Here is a 15,422-nt window from a genome sequence, read left to right as displayed (position 1 = left end):
TTACTTGGAATAATCTATGATGATGACCTCTAGTTTTTGTCCTCTCACCTTAAAACATGCTTCGCGTCTTAAAATTGCGGTGTACAGCGTCCATTTGCCCGATAGACAAGCAACCCTTTGTTTGCAAGACATTTGTCTGAAAGTCCTAACTGTGCATGTTAATGCATTACGCATGTTTTTGGGCAAAGTCATTCCCGCAACTCTTATTATTGATGTCATGCGCAGCAGTAGGTACTATTTGTAACGTATGCCGCAGTGTAACCCAGACTCGAACACGACACCTTCCCGACAGAAAGCCATAATCTATGGTGGTCTACTGTATTTAGTTACTTACTAGCCCGTGCTTTCGACATCTCGGGGCTATAAACGGGTTTAAATGTTGTAATTGTACATTTTATATCCGCGGAAAGCTGTTTATAATACGATGCGAGAAATAACTATTATAGGTAAGGAATGATATTATATTATTAATCTTTATTTTTTTTGTACTGCTACCCCCAAGAGAATTAGGGGTTGGAGTGGGGAGGAGGGGGGTTACAAAGTTACAAATAATAAGGTATTACTTTTATTTACCACAGGATAAGCAATGATATATTGATGTACAACCCCAATGATAATAAACAAATTTACCCTTCTGAGGATTAAAAATATTGGAGGTTAGACCAAACAAATGAAGATTTGATAAAAGTTCCTACGTTTTTAGAGTTTGTATTAATTAAACTTCGGATATTAGTTTAAATTATTGTTTAGAGTCCCCTTCCTCCCTTCTCCACAAAAATATATTTTTTTTTTCTGTGTAGCACCCCCCATACCTTCTGACATAAAGTAAGATGGATAAGTTAGTATATGTAGTTGTTAATAGAGTATGTGTGATAACTGTTCTACCATTGCCGTAAGAATATTAATAAAACAAGGATGACAACATTCATAAAAGTGAAGCACTAAAACGGTAGGCCAAATGGACATTAACACTTGTATAGTGTCAGAACTGAATTATCAGAATATAGATGAATAAGAGTCAAATCAAAATTGTGAGTAAATTTGTTGAAAAACTTCTTGATACATGATAATGTTTAAGGACATACTTACATTTTTAGGACATGATTATAGAGTTGATTTCCTTATAATATTGTACTTTGTTGTTCTAGGAACCAGTATACCAAAAATCAGATCAATCGGATGATTAGATCACATAAAAATTTGTTGTTAAAAAAGTAAAAAAAATAACATGTTTAAAATGAAAGTACGGACATTCTGGTCACGATTGTACAGTTGCTTCACTTTATACCCGTACCTAACTACTACTGGAATCACCATGCAAAGATTGAAATCGATAGGACAATTCTAACATGTCTAAATTAACGAAAAAGTTATCCGTTCCGGACGGACGGACCGACCCTAATTATGGAAAAGCTTCGCTTTTAAAAACATGTAGCGCAGCCGCTCATCTTCGACAAGGTGATAGGTTGAAAATCAAGTCATGATGGTACTTTAAATTATACTGTTACCTAAATATTTATCAAAGCGTTCCTTTATTCGTTGGATTAAAACTTGTATTTATTTTAATTGGTTAGTGCAAACTTTTTCACATATAATTTTAATCTGCAGAAGGAGTAATTTTATTTAACATCATTGGGGATGTACATCAATGTATTGTTTAGTGTCTTATAACATATAAGTTCCTTGACATTTGCAATTAATAGATAATGAATTGTTTTTGGTGTAAGAGATCGAGCACCATTTGATAATGGATAACCATATAAATAGATAGCCTGATATCTAGTTGCCGAATGTGTACGCAGTTTCCTGAGTGTTTCCTCATCCTAGCTCAATATTTACTACTAGCTAAAAAAGCTTCAAACTTCAAAAAAAAAATCAAAATTTAAAAAATTCAAATTTATAATGTATATTGTATAAATCGTTTACACATTCAAATTTTGATTTTTTTAAGGGAAGTTTGAAGATTTGTAGCTAGTAGTAAATATTGAGCGAGGATGAGGAAACACCCAGGAAACTGCGTACACATTCGGCAACTAGATATCAGGCTATCTATAAATATGTAGTAATATTTATATGTTACTTATAATTCAGGGATCTTGAGGGATAAGACAATTGCGGATAAATTGTTTTATACCTCAAATTATGATAAACTAAATAACCCCTTCTGTAGGCTAAAGTTATATGTTTAGACACTGTTAGTTGAAACTAACTGATTAAGATTTAATTAAAATTAAGTACCCATTGTTTGCACACCAACAAATATGATATAATGTTTATTAAACTTTGGGAACTAACAATAAATTATAGTTTATCTTTTTTTATGAATGTTCCCTCCCTCCCTGCTATAATCACACGAACATCATAAGTAGGTACAAATAAGATGTACTGAATTTTAGTTTCCGAAAGTGTACCTAGCTTCCGCGTCCTATATCAATATTTACTACTAGCTAAAAAAGCTTCAAACGTCCAAAAAAAAATTTTGAATGTATAATGTATAAATCGTTTATACATTTTATCGCTTTTCTCTTTGACCGGAGTAGCTGAAAATAGCGTTTGCAATAATTGGGTTATCTGCTGTACAACTTTGGAAATTAGGGAAGAAATAGACAATCCATTTTCAGCACATCACAAATAATTTACATTTAGACAGGGAGGGAGTTGACTGTAAATTAAACTAGTCCCCTAAGTTATTTAAACACTTTCTCTAAAGCGTTTAAATCTTAATCATTTTACACCATTTTGACGAATAATTTAATCTTGAAAAAGGGTAATTTTGTGTATCAAGATTTGGATAATTTTAAATTTATCTACCATTTGTCTCTAACTTATACACAAGTAATAATGTAGAAATTAAGATTTATTTAGAATTTTTTTTTCTAATTTTGGTGCTACCTAACCGACTTTGACCGGACACCACGACCGACACAGACCAGATATCCTTATAAAATCAACTCTTGCCGACGTATAATTACTAAACATTAAAAGTCATGAAGTCGCAGCTCTCTATCGTACCTACAAAAAAAATGACATTAAAAAAAACTAGAGGGGGGGGGGTTAGAGCCCCCACCCTACCCCCCGATCTGTAAGGGCTAATATAAAAGTTTTACAGTTTTAGGACTTGTTTTATAGCTGCTGTGCTTATAATATTATTCCTCATCGCCTTAGGAATAACTAAATTATCTATTTTCAGGAATATTAGAATATTAATATGAATTATAGATTAAAGCTGAAAAGGCATTCAGATAAAATATACATACATCTAGCTTTAAAGCATTTTTTTGGCATAATTCAGACGTTAAACCTATCAGTGTCTAAACTTTTGAACCAACAATTTTAATCTACAGAGTGAGTATTTTTGTATATCATTATTGGGTATGTACATCAATCTATCATCTTGTTTTTGATAATTTGATTGATAAATTAAATCGCCTGTTGATATATAGATGTGAACTTCTGGATTTATTGTGATGGTAGCTCCCATACATTGATAACACATTCGCCTTAAAAAAATAAGTGTTTTACAATAATTTTTCTCTTATCGAAGGTACCCTTCCTCATAAACCTTCTTTTAACCTACAGGAAGCTTAACTGTAAAGGAGAACCATATCAGATAAGCAGTTAGCAAGATCCTTCAATACATACACGCACACATACAGCCTCCTGTTACTTTTACATAAGGGAAATTGATAAATTTTTTTGTTGGCGCGGTGTTTAGTTACAGATAGCCACTGGTATAAACAAACAAACAGACAGACAGACAGACAAAGGCAAAGACAGACAGATAAATTTTTTTGTTGGCGCGGTGTTTAGTTACAGATAGCCACTGGTATAAACAAACAAACAGACAGACAGACAGACAAAGGCAAAGACAAGCAGATAAAGGTACAGACAAACAAACAAACAGACAACATTATGATGGACAAAAAACCTGTTACTTTTATATTATTGGATATGAAAAAAAAAAATATTTTTACCTTAGGATTAATCCACATAGTTTCGTTTTCTGTGCATTCTTGTCGTCCTGGTTCTGTCTTACATTCTAAATTGTAATAGGTATTTATCGCATTGTATTATAGACATATTTCCGCGGATATGAAAATTGGGAATTAATTTCATTTTTGTTAGCCCAAAGGGGCTGGAGGTCAAGGCTAACAAATTTTATTGTTTGCAGGAAAATTGTCTATAATACGATTTTTCAGTATATCTTAGAACCGGTTCTAATCCTACGGATATTAATTGGTTTCGAAGCCATACTGGAAAAAAATATAACGACTGCGAAACAAGTAGTATTATAAATCAGTTATGCTTAATTGCAAGGACATTCAACTGTAAATTATACTGGTGCCCAAAGTCTTTGGCCAAAAAAGGCTCTAAAACATCAGGAACGTGTATACTAAGAATAAGTTTTTTTTTTGAGACAAATATTTGCAGACAGGGAGAAGGCAATATACTTTAAATTATAGACAGGTTCTCTTAGGTTAATCTTTGATTAAGGGACTTGATCCTGCCTAGTTGGTTGAAATTTACAGTGTACAGACTTGACAAAGACCAAATTGCTGCAAAATTGTGTCAAAAATGATCCATGTGACGTCATAAAAATGAGGGAGATGAGAGGAGAAGTGGGAAAGAAAACCCCTAAAAAGGAGTTGGATAATCCTTCATTTGTTTGACGTCACATGGATCATTTTTAACACAATTTTGCAGTAATTTGGTCTTTGTCTACAGACTTTTCCACCAATAATGTTAATCTTAATTCGGAATATACACAATTTTTGCGTCCATTATCTTATCCCTTAAGATCACTGAAATTTTTTTAAATAAGTATTTTTTCACTTACCAGTATATTGAGAATAAGGTTTTCTTCTTTTTCTTCTCTGTAGGTAGACCAAGAATACAGCTGCCATAATTGTCAGGATGGAGAAGGTTCCCACAAAGGATACGAACCAGGTACCATGAACATTCCTATAATAAATATATGTAGATATATAATAGCCAGGATGGAGAAGGTTCCAACAAAGGATACGAACCAGGTACCATGAACATTCCTATAATAAATATATGTAGAAATATAATAGTCAGGATAGAAAAGGTTCCAACAAAGGATACGAACCAGGTGCCATGAACATTCCTATAATAAATATATGTAGATATATAATAGTCAGGATGGAGAAGGTTCCAACAAAGGATACGAACCAGGTACCATAAACATTCCTATAATAAATATATGTAGATATATAATAGTCAGGATGGAGAAGGTTCCAACAAAGGATACGAACCAGGTACCATGAACATTCCTATAATAAATATATGTAGATATATAATAGCCAGGATGGAGAAGGTTCCAACAAAGGATACGAACCAGGTACCATGAACATTCCTATAATAAATATATGTAGATATATAATAGTCAGGATGGAGAAGGTTCCCACAAAGGATACGAACCAGGTACCATGAACATTCCTATAATAATTATATATTGGTTAAATTATAAGTTATGGTTAAAATTTACTGCCTGCTGCATTCCTAACAACTAGGGGCTCTGAATTCAAATGAGTAGAGAAGGACAGAAGAATAGCCTAAAACTATCCAAGGATATATTTAAAGCTACCCAAAAAATCGAGAACTAATCGATTTGGTAGTTATCAAAATATTTAGCTACATACAAAAAACCTTACTTCTTTATATAATAGGATAAGTTTTTTGTTTTGTTTATCTGAACTAGTGGACAAATTGATATTTCCAATTTAGAAAAACATATTACAGCTTTCAGGGTGGTTTTCGTCTATTTTATTTCTTAAACTTGTAGGAATCAATCTAGCACTCAAATTAATTGACGAATCTTAATGAAACTTGGTGAAAATATGAAGTATATTAAATATTTATTCCCTGAAGGTTTCAGCCTTCTATCTTTTATAAGAGCCGAGAAAATAACGATTCCCTTCGTGACTGAAGGGCGTACACATCGAATTTAATAGATAGAAAAGAGAGAGAGAGAGAGAGAGAGAGAGATAGAAAGAAAGAGAGAGAGAGAGAGAGAGAGAGAGAGAGAGAGAGAGAGAGAGAGAGAGAGAGAGAGAGAGAGAGAGAGAGAGAGAGAGAGAGAGAGAGAGAGAGAGAGAGAGAGGGAGAGAGAGAGAGAGAGAGAGAGAGAGAGAGAGAGAGAGAGAGAAAGATAGAATAAGATAGTTCTTGAAGAATTTTAAAATTTGAAAACTTTGTCAGAGAATTACGATAGTTAAACAAGTAAGTAAATTCAGGAAATAAGGGATTCAAATAAATTATAACTATTCTAGTATGGCTGCGATACCGATTAGTATCCGTTGGATTAGAACCAGTTCTTGGCCATAGTGAAAACTTATGTGTTGCATCGTATTACAAATTATTTTTCACGAATATTAAAATAAACACCATATAATTAATACCAATTTTATTAGACTGGGCATTCGGTTCATCGGGAAACTGGCTTTCGTCTAATAATTTCTCATTTTCATATTTGCGGAAACCCGTCTATAATACGATGTGACAAATAACTATTTCTTTATCTATAATACAAAGTAAAATTATGTCTGTCCGTCCCCTAAGATCTTAGTAACCACTGAACCGATCGGATTCTAGTCTTCAGGGAATATACATAATGGTCCTGTGGTGCTTTTAACACCCTCCTAACAAAAAAAATCGCCCTTAATTTTTTTTATGTAGTTGATTTAAAATGTTGTGGTTGCAGCACCAGAGGTACTCATTTTTTTTAATTACCTCTTGGGGCAAAGCCAGTAATTATATATTCTAAGGGTTGACTGACATAAAATACCTCAAAATAATTAATATGCATATACCATAATTCCTGAGTAAACCTTATAGACGAGTGTATATACAAAACAACTATGTTATAAATATATATATAAATTGATTCTAAATTCTTGCTTTAGGTTAGGTAAAGTTTAAAAAAGCCCTTAATGCCCAAGTTATGCCACTATATATTAGCCAATTGTACATTTCTTTTGGGGCTAGTATTAAAAGATTAATTCTTTTAAATAACATATTTTTCGATAGAATGATCAACACAAAAAAAATCTTCAAAACAAAACCAAGAAAATCTGCAATTATCTTTAAACACTGAACCTTGACATAACTTTACAGACTTGGGTACGATTCTTAAAAAATATACTGGTAGTAACGTTGCCTATAACAAAGTTTAGCTTCTTTATTGTGTGTTAACTATAGTATAAAAGCTAATTTATGTTTATCAAAAGCATTGATAATATTTTTTTAAAAATTAACAATTTTATCCTGTATATTAAAATTTCCTTACAAAATGAGAGCAAGACTGTATACTTTTCTAGGTGTGATTATTTTTTTCAATTCACTGTGATTTAAGGATTGAACTTTTGGCTTTTGGCTTTTTACTATATTATTTTTCAAAATAATATTACCAGGTAAATTTAAGGCTAAGACAGTGCAATTTGAGAAAAAATGATGCACATACCCAATGGTGGTGAATTAAATTAACCCCTCTTTATAAATTAAAACTATTGCTAAACAGCTAGTTTGTACTTCCCAATCAAGATACATTAAAAGTAACTAAACTTTCTAAGACAACAAATGAGAGAACCCTCTATAACAAGGATGACAACATCTATAAAAGCGAAGCTCTGTAACTGTAGGACAAACGGACATAAACACTTGTATAGAGTCAGGATAATGTTTATGGACATACTTACATTTTTATGACTTGATTATAGAGTTGCTTTGCTTATAATATATATAATATTTTGTTGTCCCAGGAATCAGTATACCAAAAATCAGATCAATCGGATAATTTGATCACATAAAAATTTGTTGTTAAAAAAGTAAAAAAATCAACATGTTTAAAATGGACGTATGGACGGTAGTGATTATAGAGTTGCTACGCTTTCTAAATCGTACCTAACTATTACAGGAATCACCATACAAAGTTTGAAATCGATAGGACAATTCTAACATGCCTAAATTAACGAAAAAAGCTATCCGTCACAGACGTACGGACAGACGTACGGACGGACCCTAACTATAGAAAAGCTTCGCTTGTAATAACTTTGAGGACCATTATAATTTACAGTCAAATATCCTCTCCCTCCCACACTTCATATAAACAAAGAAAATAATTATTTTTTTTATGAAATAAAATTAACTTTTTCTGTTAGCACCATTGTTCAATAATTGTGCAAGAAGACAAAAACAAAGGAACAATCCTCTTAACAACCACTGGACCGATAACATCCCATGATGTCGGGATTAAAATTATTGGCTAAAAAGTTTTAACAATAATAAAATAGAACTAAACAATCAAAATTCCGAAAGATCTTGATAAAACGTGGTTTTAAAAACTTTGGGTACCAGTGTAATTTACAGTCAAATGTCCAGTTTCTCTCTTATGTCTACAATGTAGGATAAATTTTGGTCTAGAGTCAAAAATTTGTAAATTAGTAATGTAGAGGAGGGGGGGGGGGGTATAAGTTTCCCACTGAAGAAAATTAGTGATCCTACCAAACAAAGTGTTCGCAGTTGGGCCTTGGAAATAGATAAATATTTTAAGAAAAGATTTAATAAGAAAGAATAGAAAGACAAATTACCCCCTCACCCTATTTTTCGTATGTTCTTATGGCGCCTCTTTAACTGTTAGCGGTGCCAATAGCATCCCTAAGAAGGGGGGAAGGGGTAAAATTCTTTTTTATGAAAATCTTATATTTCCAAAAAAAAAACTTTACCCCCCCCCCCCCCCAACCCCCCTCCAATGCTTGGACGTTCCTGACAGAGATAGGACAGTTGACGATAAATTAATTTATACCCCACTTATGAACAACAAATTTCCCCTTCTACAAATGAAAATTATTGTTGAAATGCTTGGAAAATAAAGGTTTGTACCATAGGACGTCCAAGGGGGGGGGGGTGTTAAGGGGTGATTACCACCCCCCCCCCAAATGATTTTCAATTTTTACCCCCCCCCCCCCCAAAATAAAAAAATGCCTCTATGAAATAAAGATTTTCCCCCACTACGGCAACCCCAAAATTTTTATTTTCAAAAATTTACCCCCCCCCCCCCCACAAATAAAAAAGCTTGGACGCCCCTGGTTTGTACAACCAAATCAAAATTTAGTAAAAGTCCCAAATGTTTATAGGCCAGCAAATGAGATGTCGCGTCTATAAAACTTTGGGTTTCATACAAATTTGTAATTTTTGGGGGAAACTTTGTATAAAGATTTTTTTAAGACTCCAAAGTATTTAAGCCAACAAATGAGAAAACGTGATTTGAAAACTTTCAGGACCACGTTAATATTCAATTCAATAGAGAATTTTTTTCCATTTTTGTTTTTATAATCTAAATCCGTTGCACAGTGAGAAAGGACAAAATTAAATCTAATTTGATTTATTATTGCAATCAGGGACAAGAGATTGTGTGACAAATTTTTACTTAAAACTAGAGTAATTATTTTATCATATAATTATTTTAATATGCCTTACATATATAGCCTATATTAACCATTAAAACTTCTAGAAATTGTTATGATAGTTTAATAAATATAATTTTATATTGATATGTAAAGTTTGCAAATATTTTTTAAAGCGAAGCTTTTCTATAATTAGGGGCGGTCCATCCGTCCGTCCGAGACAGATAGCTTTTATTCGTTGAATTAGGCATGTTAGAATTGTCCTATCGATTTCAAACTTTGCATGGTGATTCTTGTAGTAGTTAGGTACGATTTAGAAAGCAACTCTATAATCATTACCAGAATGTCCGTACGGCCATTTTAAACATGTTGATTTTTCTACTTTTCAACAACAAATTTTTAAATGATCTAATTATCCGTTTGATCAGATTTTTTTTATATTGATTCCTGGAACAACAAAGAACAATAATATAAGCGAACCAACTCTATAATCAAGTCTTAAAAATGTAAGTATGTCCATAAACATTATCCTGTATCAAGCATTTTTTCAACAAATTTACGTACAATTTTGCTTCGACTCTTATACTTTTATATTTTGATTATTTAGTTCAGACACTATACAAATGTTAATGTTCGTTTGCCCTGCGGTTTCATTGCTTCGCTTTAAAGGATGTTGTCATCCTTGTTTATGATAACAATTACTATATTATTAAACAATCTCGGATTGTTCGAAAATTCAAAGTTACAGTTGCCATCCCCTGGTCCCTGGTTAACAGTTCATTAACCTAGTCCAGGTAGACTTTATTCCCTGTAAAACAGACAAGCTGTTATTTTATCAGCATACAATATGTACTTCGAAATGTAACAGCGCAAAATGGCACCGAAAAAATGACGTCATACGAAAAATAACCAATGAGAGGCGAGCATAAATTTTACCATTGGTTAATTACAATGTATACTGGCTTCTCATTGGATATCTTTATTTTATGATTTATGGGTGCCATTTTGCGCTGTCTTCTTGAAAATTTAAAATGTGTGTGGTTTCCCTCGTATTTCTTCTATATCAAACAAAAACATTTTTTTCGTAAAAACGTATTTTTTAGTCCTTTTTTTACGTAAGGTTAGGATAAGAAAACTTAAGAATAGCTCTGCAGTGGTGGTAACCCCTTAGGGTTGAAAATAAGGGTAGGGGAGTTTGGTGATCAAAAAGTAAGTTGGAGTGAAAGCACGGCGTTGTTTACTACTACAGGAATTACCATGCAAAGTTTGAAATTGATAGGACAACTCTAACATGACTAAATTAACGAAAAGAGCTACCCGTTCTGGACAGACGTAAGAACAGACGAACGGAACGAACCTAATTATAGAAAAACTTCGCTTTTATAATGCACATCAATATTTTGTAAGCATTGGCTATATCTTCGACATAAACTATTAGAATTGTATGTCAATAATATGATATTAAGTTTAATGAGCTGAGGTTTATTGTCTTGAAATCAAAGTTTTCAACTACCATACTTTTATAATAACCCGTTCAATTAGGACATAAAGTTATGTCATCTACAGACAACTACCTCCCTTCATTTTTCAAATACCTCTTTCGTCCGCTTCTAAATTGTTTTCTGCTACTTTGTTGTGTTAATATAAGCGATACTATTGGTCGATTTTCAATGACCCAATAGAAAGATTGCACAAGACGGTTGCGATTGGGAGATACAGTTATTTAACCCTTTCTCCCTCTAGTGTTTTACTCTAATATATATCTATGTATCTAACTTTATATCTACTCACCTAAGACCAGTTGTAGGATATTCCGGAACAAAGGTCAAATCTTGCACTGATTTTTCAACCTATAAAGCATATATATAATCAATATAATACATCATACAAAGTAGAACAATGTCTGTCTGTCTTTCCGATTTTTGTCGGCGAAATATGATAGAGCTAAAATATATCAAATGTTATTTTTTAGTCAAGCCTCCTAAAAAAAATACATTTTTCCAAACTTCAAGTTTTTCTTAATATGTTCTACTTTTTTAGTGTAGCGTAGTTGGAAGCGTAGTTGCTGTAAAATAATGGCATGTTGGTTTGTCTTATGTCTAAATGTCACTTTTTTAATATAGTTAAATTTTGGATCAACTGCAGTTCACGGTAAAATTTTCCTGGTAACGAATATTTCCAAAAATCTATGAATTTAAAAGGCTGCTAGCTGCCAAACGGCTGAACTTACAGATTAAACCCACACACCATTTTAAGCGGCATAAGAAGGCCTACAAATAATCTGGAAAAGCCAAGATCCAATGATGCACAGGGAAAGCTTCACTGAAGAAAAAACGCGTAAAATAGGTCTTTTTCGCGCATTTATTTATGGCTATTCCAGATTATTTGTAGGCCTTCTTATTCCGCTTTAAACAGTGTGCAGGCATGATCTGTACCTTCAGCCGTTTGGCAGCTAGCAGCCTTTAAAATTCATAGTTTTTTGTTTATATCCGTTACCAGGAATATTTTACTGTGAACTGCAGTTGATCCTAAATTTGTATGCCTTATCAGACAAACATAACTAAAATATCTAGTATAAATTTTTTATTAAAGAACAAATATGTTTTATTGTATTAAAATGCGTAGCCACTCTTTTATGTAATAATAGTCATTTCTCGCATCGTTTTACAAACAGATTTCCGCGGATATAAAGTATAAAATTATAAGATTAAAACCAGTTTTTTTAGCCCGAAGGCACGGGATAAAAAAACTGGTTTTAATTTTATGATTGTAGATTTTTTATTTGTAGAAAACTGGATATAATACGATGCTAGACATATTTTTTTCGTATGGATGAGAACCGGTTCTAATCCACCGGATATTAATTGGTTTCAAATGAATACTAGAAAAAAAATTACCTTTATGCTGACAATATCACTATAGGCACCAACTCCAGCTCTAAAACAAAGAAATAAAAATAAGTTACTGGTTTTTTCTATATATGTTAAAGCAACAGGATGTTTGTCTTTCTATTAGAAAAGGTTTCGCTTCCACAAACCGATAAAAAAATCCCTCGCCGTTATTATTTGTTTGGCTAAAATTTTAGAGAAGCTTCATATGGGTCCTGGGATAGATTTAGACTATTTCTCCTCCTTTTAATACAAATTTCCTATGTTTCTAGGGTCGCAAACTAGCATCATAAATGTGTCCTAACTTTTGTGATTTAAAAAAATTGCCATTATGATAAAAAATAGTAAGATCTTTTATTTGACACCTTACTTTTTTAATTCTGTTGAGTAATTATTAAAAAAATCTAATTTGTTGAACCCCGGTGAATCAAAACTTTGAACTTTGGGAGCTCGTCACGAATGGGTTAAAGAAAAATCACAAAAATTAGGACTTTTTCTTTACTAGTGACCTCCAGGGGCAGGGCGCTAATGTTTTTGTGTACCCTCAAAATAGTTTTAAAAATGAACCATAGCGGTTCAATATCTTATTATACATACAGACATACATCCTTATATAATAGAATGTAACGCTGTTCTAGTAATACAATAATTCTGTTTTTTTTACTCACATAATATCAGGGATTTTAAGGGTTAAGACAAAGGACGATGAATCAATGTACAAAATCGATTACAATTAAGAAAATTTTCGGTTATAGTCCCTTTCGTGGCAACGCTCCTTAAGGGGCGATTCTTTGTTTTTTTTCTACAGTAGCTTTTCTCCTATTTCTAGCCCCTGTGGTTGGCTATAACCCTGCGGGGCAAATTGCCTAACCCTAACCCAATATAACCTAACCTAAGTTAAAATAACAAATCAAAAGCCATTTTAAAAATACGACGAATCGCCCCTTAAGGGGCATGCCACGAAAGGGACTATTTCTTTTCATACATTAAAATCATTAAATGCGAAGAAAACGTACAATTTACAGTCCAATATCCCCTCCCTCCCAGGACAATATATCTCATGTAATTAATTAAAGTTTTAGAAGGATGAAAAAATCAATAATTTTCGTTTTTTAGAGAGAACACTTTTTGAAAGCGAAACTTTTCTACAATTAGGAAGACAGGGTCGGTTCGTCCGTCCGTCCGTCTGGAACGGACAGATTCTTTCGTTAATTTAGGCATGTTATGATTATCCTACCTATTTCAAACTTTGCATAGTGATTCTTGTAGTAGTTAGGTACGATTTTAAAAACGTAGCAACTCTATCATCGTTACCAGAATGTCCGTACGTCCAGTTTAATCACGTTAATTTTTTAACTTTTGTAATTAATAACAAATGTTTATGAGATACAATTATCCGAATGTCTGATTTTTATAATTCTGATTCCTAGGACAACAAAGTACAATGTTATAAGCGAAGTATCTTTATATTTAAGTCCTCAAACCTAAGTATGTCCTAAACATTATCCTGTATTTAAGCAGTTTTTCAATAAATTTACTTACAATTATGATTCGACATTTATGTTATTTTTCAATTATGACACTCTACAAATGTTAATGTTCGTTTGTCCTACCGTTTCAGAGCTTTGCTTTTATGTATGTTGTCATCCTTGGTTGTATTTACATCTAATACGTTTCTTAATATAGAATTTTTTTGTCATTAACTAAAAAATGAAAAACGTAGGGATGCGACAATAGACGATAGATGATGATAAACTATAGTAACCCTTCTGTAGATATAAATTATTGGATGAAAAAATTCTCACATCTAATCAAAAATGTAAAAAAGTACCCAAAGTTTTGATATCAAAAACTTTGAGCCCCAATATAATTTATAGTTCAATGTCCCCTCCCTCCCCATGTCCTATATATTTGCCAAGATTTTTTCAAAGAGTTAGAAATGTAGGAATATGTTTGAGAGTAAAAAAAGGATCAAACTATAGAATAGTTATTTATCGCATCGTATTATAGACAGCATAGCTCCGGCTTGGGATACAAAATGTTTTTTTTTTATTTTGTTATTCGTTGAAAATTGTCGTTAATACGGTGCTATATATGATTTTTTTCTGTGTGGCTGATAACCGGTTCTAATCCAGCGGATATTAATCGGTTTCAAAGCTATACTGGAAAAGAAATTCGATTCGAGTTTATCTTAGCTTATTTACATATTTCTTTAACCCATTGATGACAAAACAAAATGAACATGATTAATTTGGCAGATTGAATAGTGCAACTAATCTTGCGGCTTCGCCTCTCATATACAATCGGAAGGAGGGGACATTGGGCTATACATAAAACAGTTATCCATTATCCATAAAATTCTGAACACATCCTCTCATTTTCGTTAAATTTAAAACTTTGAGTTCTTTTATAAGCTTTGATTTTTATAGACTCTAAGTGTCAAAACTTTTCAAGTAATATTTTAATCTACAAAAGGAAGATTTTTTCTTACTAAAAGCGAAACTTTTCTATAATTAGGGCCGGTCCGTACGTCCAGATCTAATTATCCAACTGATCTGATTTTTGGTATATTGATTTCTGAGACAACAAAGTACAATATTATATGTGAAGCAACTCTATAATCAAGTCCTAAAAATGTAAGTATTTCTATAAACATTATTCTGTATCAAGCATTTTTTCAACAAATTTACTTACAATTTTGCTTCGACTCTCATACACTTATTTATTCTGATTATTTAGTTCTGACACTATACAAGTTTGACCTACCGTTTCGGTATTTCGCTTTTATGAATGTTGTCATCCTTGTAATTATTAGGTATGAAGTAGTGGGACAAAGTGACTCAAAAATCAGCCATGTGACCTCGTAAAAATTAGGGATTATCTATCTCTTTTTAGGAGTGTTCTTTCCCACCTCTGCTCTCATCTCCCTCATTTTTATGATGTCACATGGCTGATTTTGAGTCACTTTGTCCCAATACTATATGAACATCAATTTATCGTCTATTGTATTATCCCTTAAGATCCCCTTTAATTCCTCGCTTATAGTCTTTCAGTCTTTCGCCATAAAGTTTTACCTATTAAATACAGCTACACTAACACTGTATAGTCA

The 15,422-nt window shown here is 32.5% G+C and overlaps 1 protein-coding gene across 1 annotated transcript in view; it reads right to left on the bottom strand.

Annotated features, from left to right (window-relative positions):
• LOC145327512 (roundabout homolog 1-like) overlaps positions 1–15,422 on the bottom strand; it is a 100,320-nt gene that overhangs the window by 21,377 nt on the left and 63,521 nt on the right. Inside the window, exons 27-31 of the mRNA XM_080171058.1 lie at positions 12,323–12,362; positions 11,217–11,275; positions 4,838–4,962; positions 3,975–4,039; positions 3,430–3,500 (exon numbers count right to left, since the gene is read on the bottom strand). Coding sequence (XP_080027184.1) covers positions 3,430–3,500; positions 3,975–4,039; positions 4,838–4,962; positions 11,217–11,275; positions 12,323–12,362 — 360 coding nt within the window. The remainder of the gene's footprint in view (positions 1–3,429; positions 3,501–3,974; positions 4,040–4,837; positions 4,963–11,216; positions 11,276–12,322; positions 12,363–15,422) is intronic.

The sequence above is a fragment of the Acartia tonsa genome, chromosome 9 (assembly GCF_053477335.1).
Source record: "Acartia tonsa isolate MP-2025a chromosome 9, ASM5347733v1, whole genome shotgun sequence".
Lineage (NCBI taxonomy): Eukaryota > Metazoa > Arthropoda > Copepoda > Calanoida > Acartiidae > Acartia > Acartia tonsa.
Note: the sequence above shows the minus strand (reverse complement) of the source record. Positions and strands in the feature narration are given on the sequence as shown.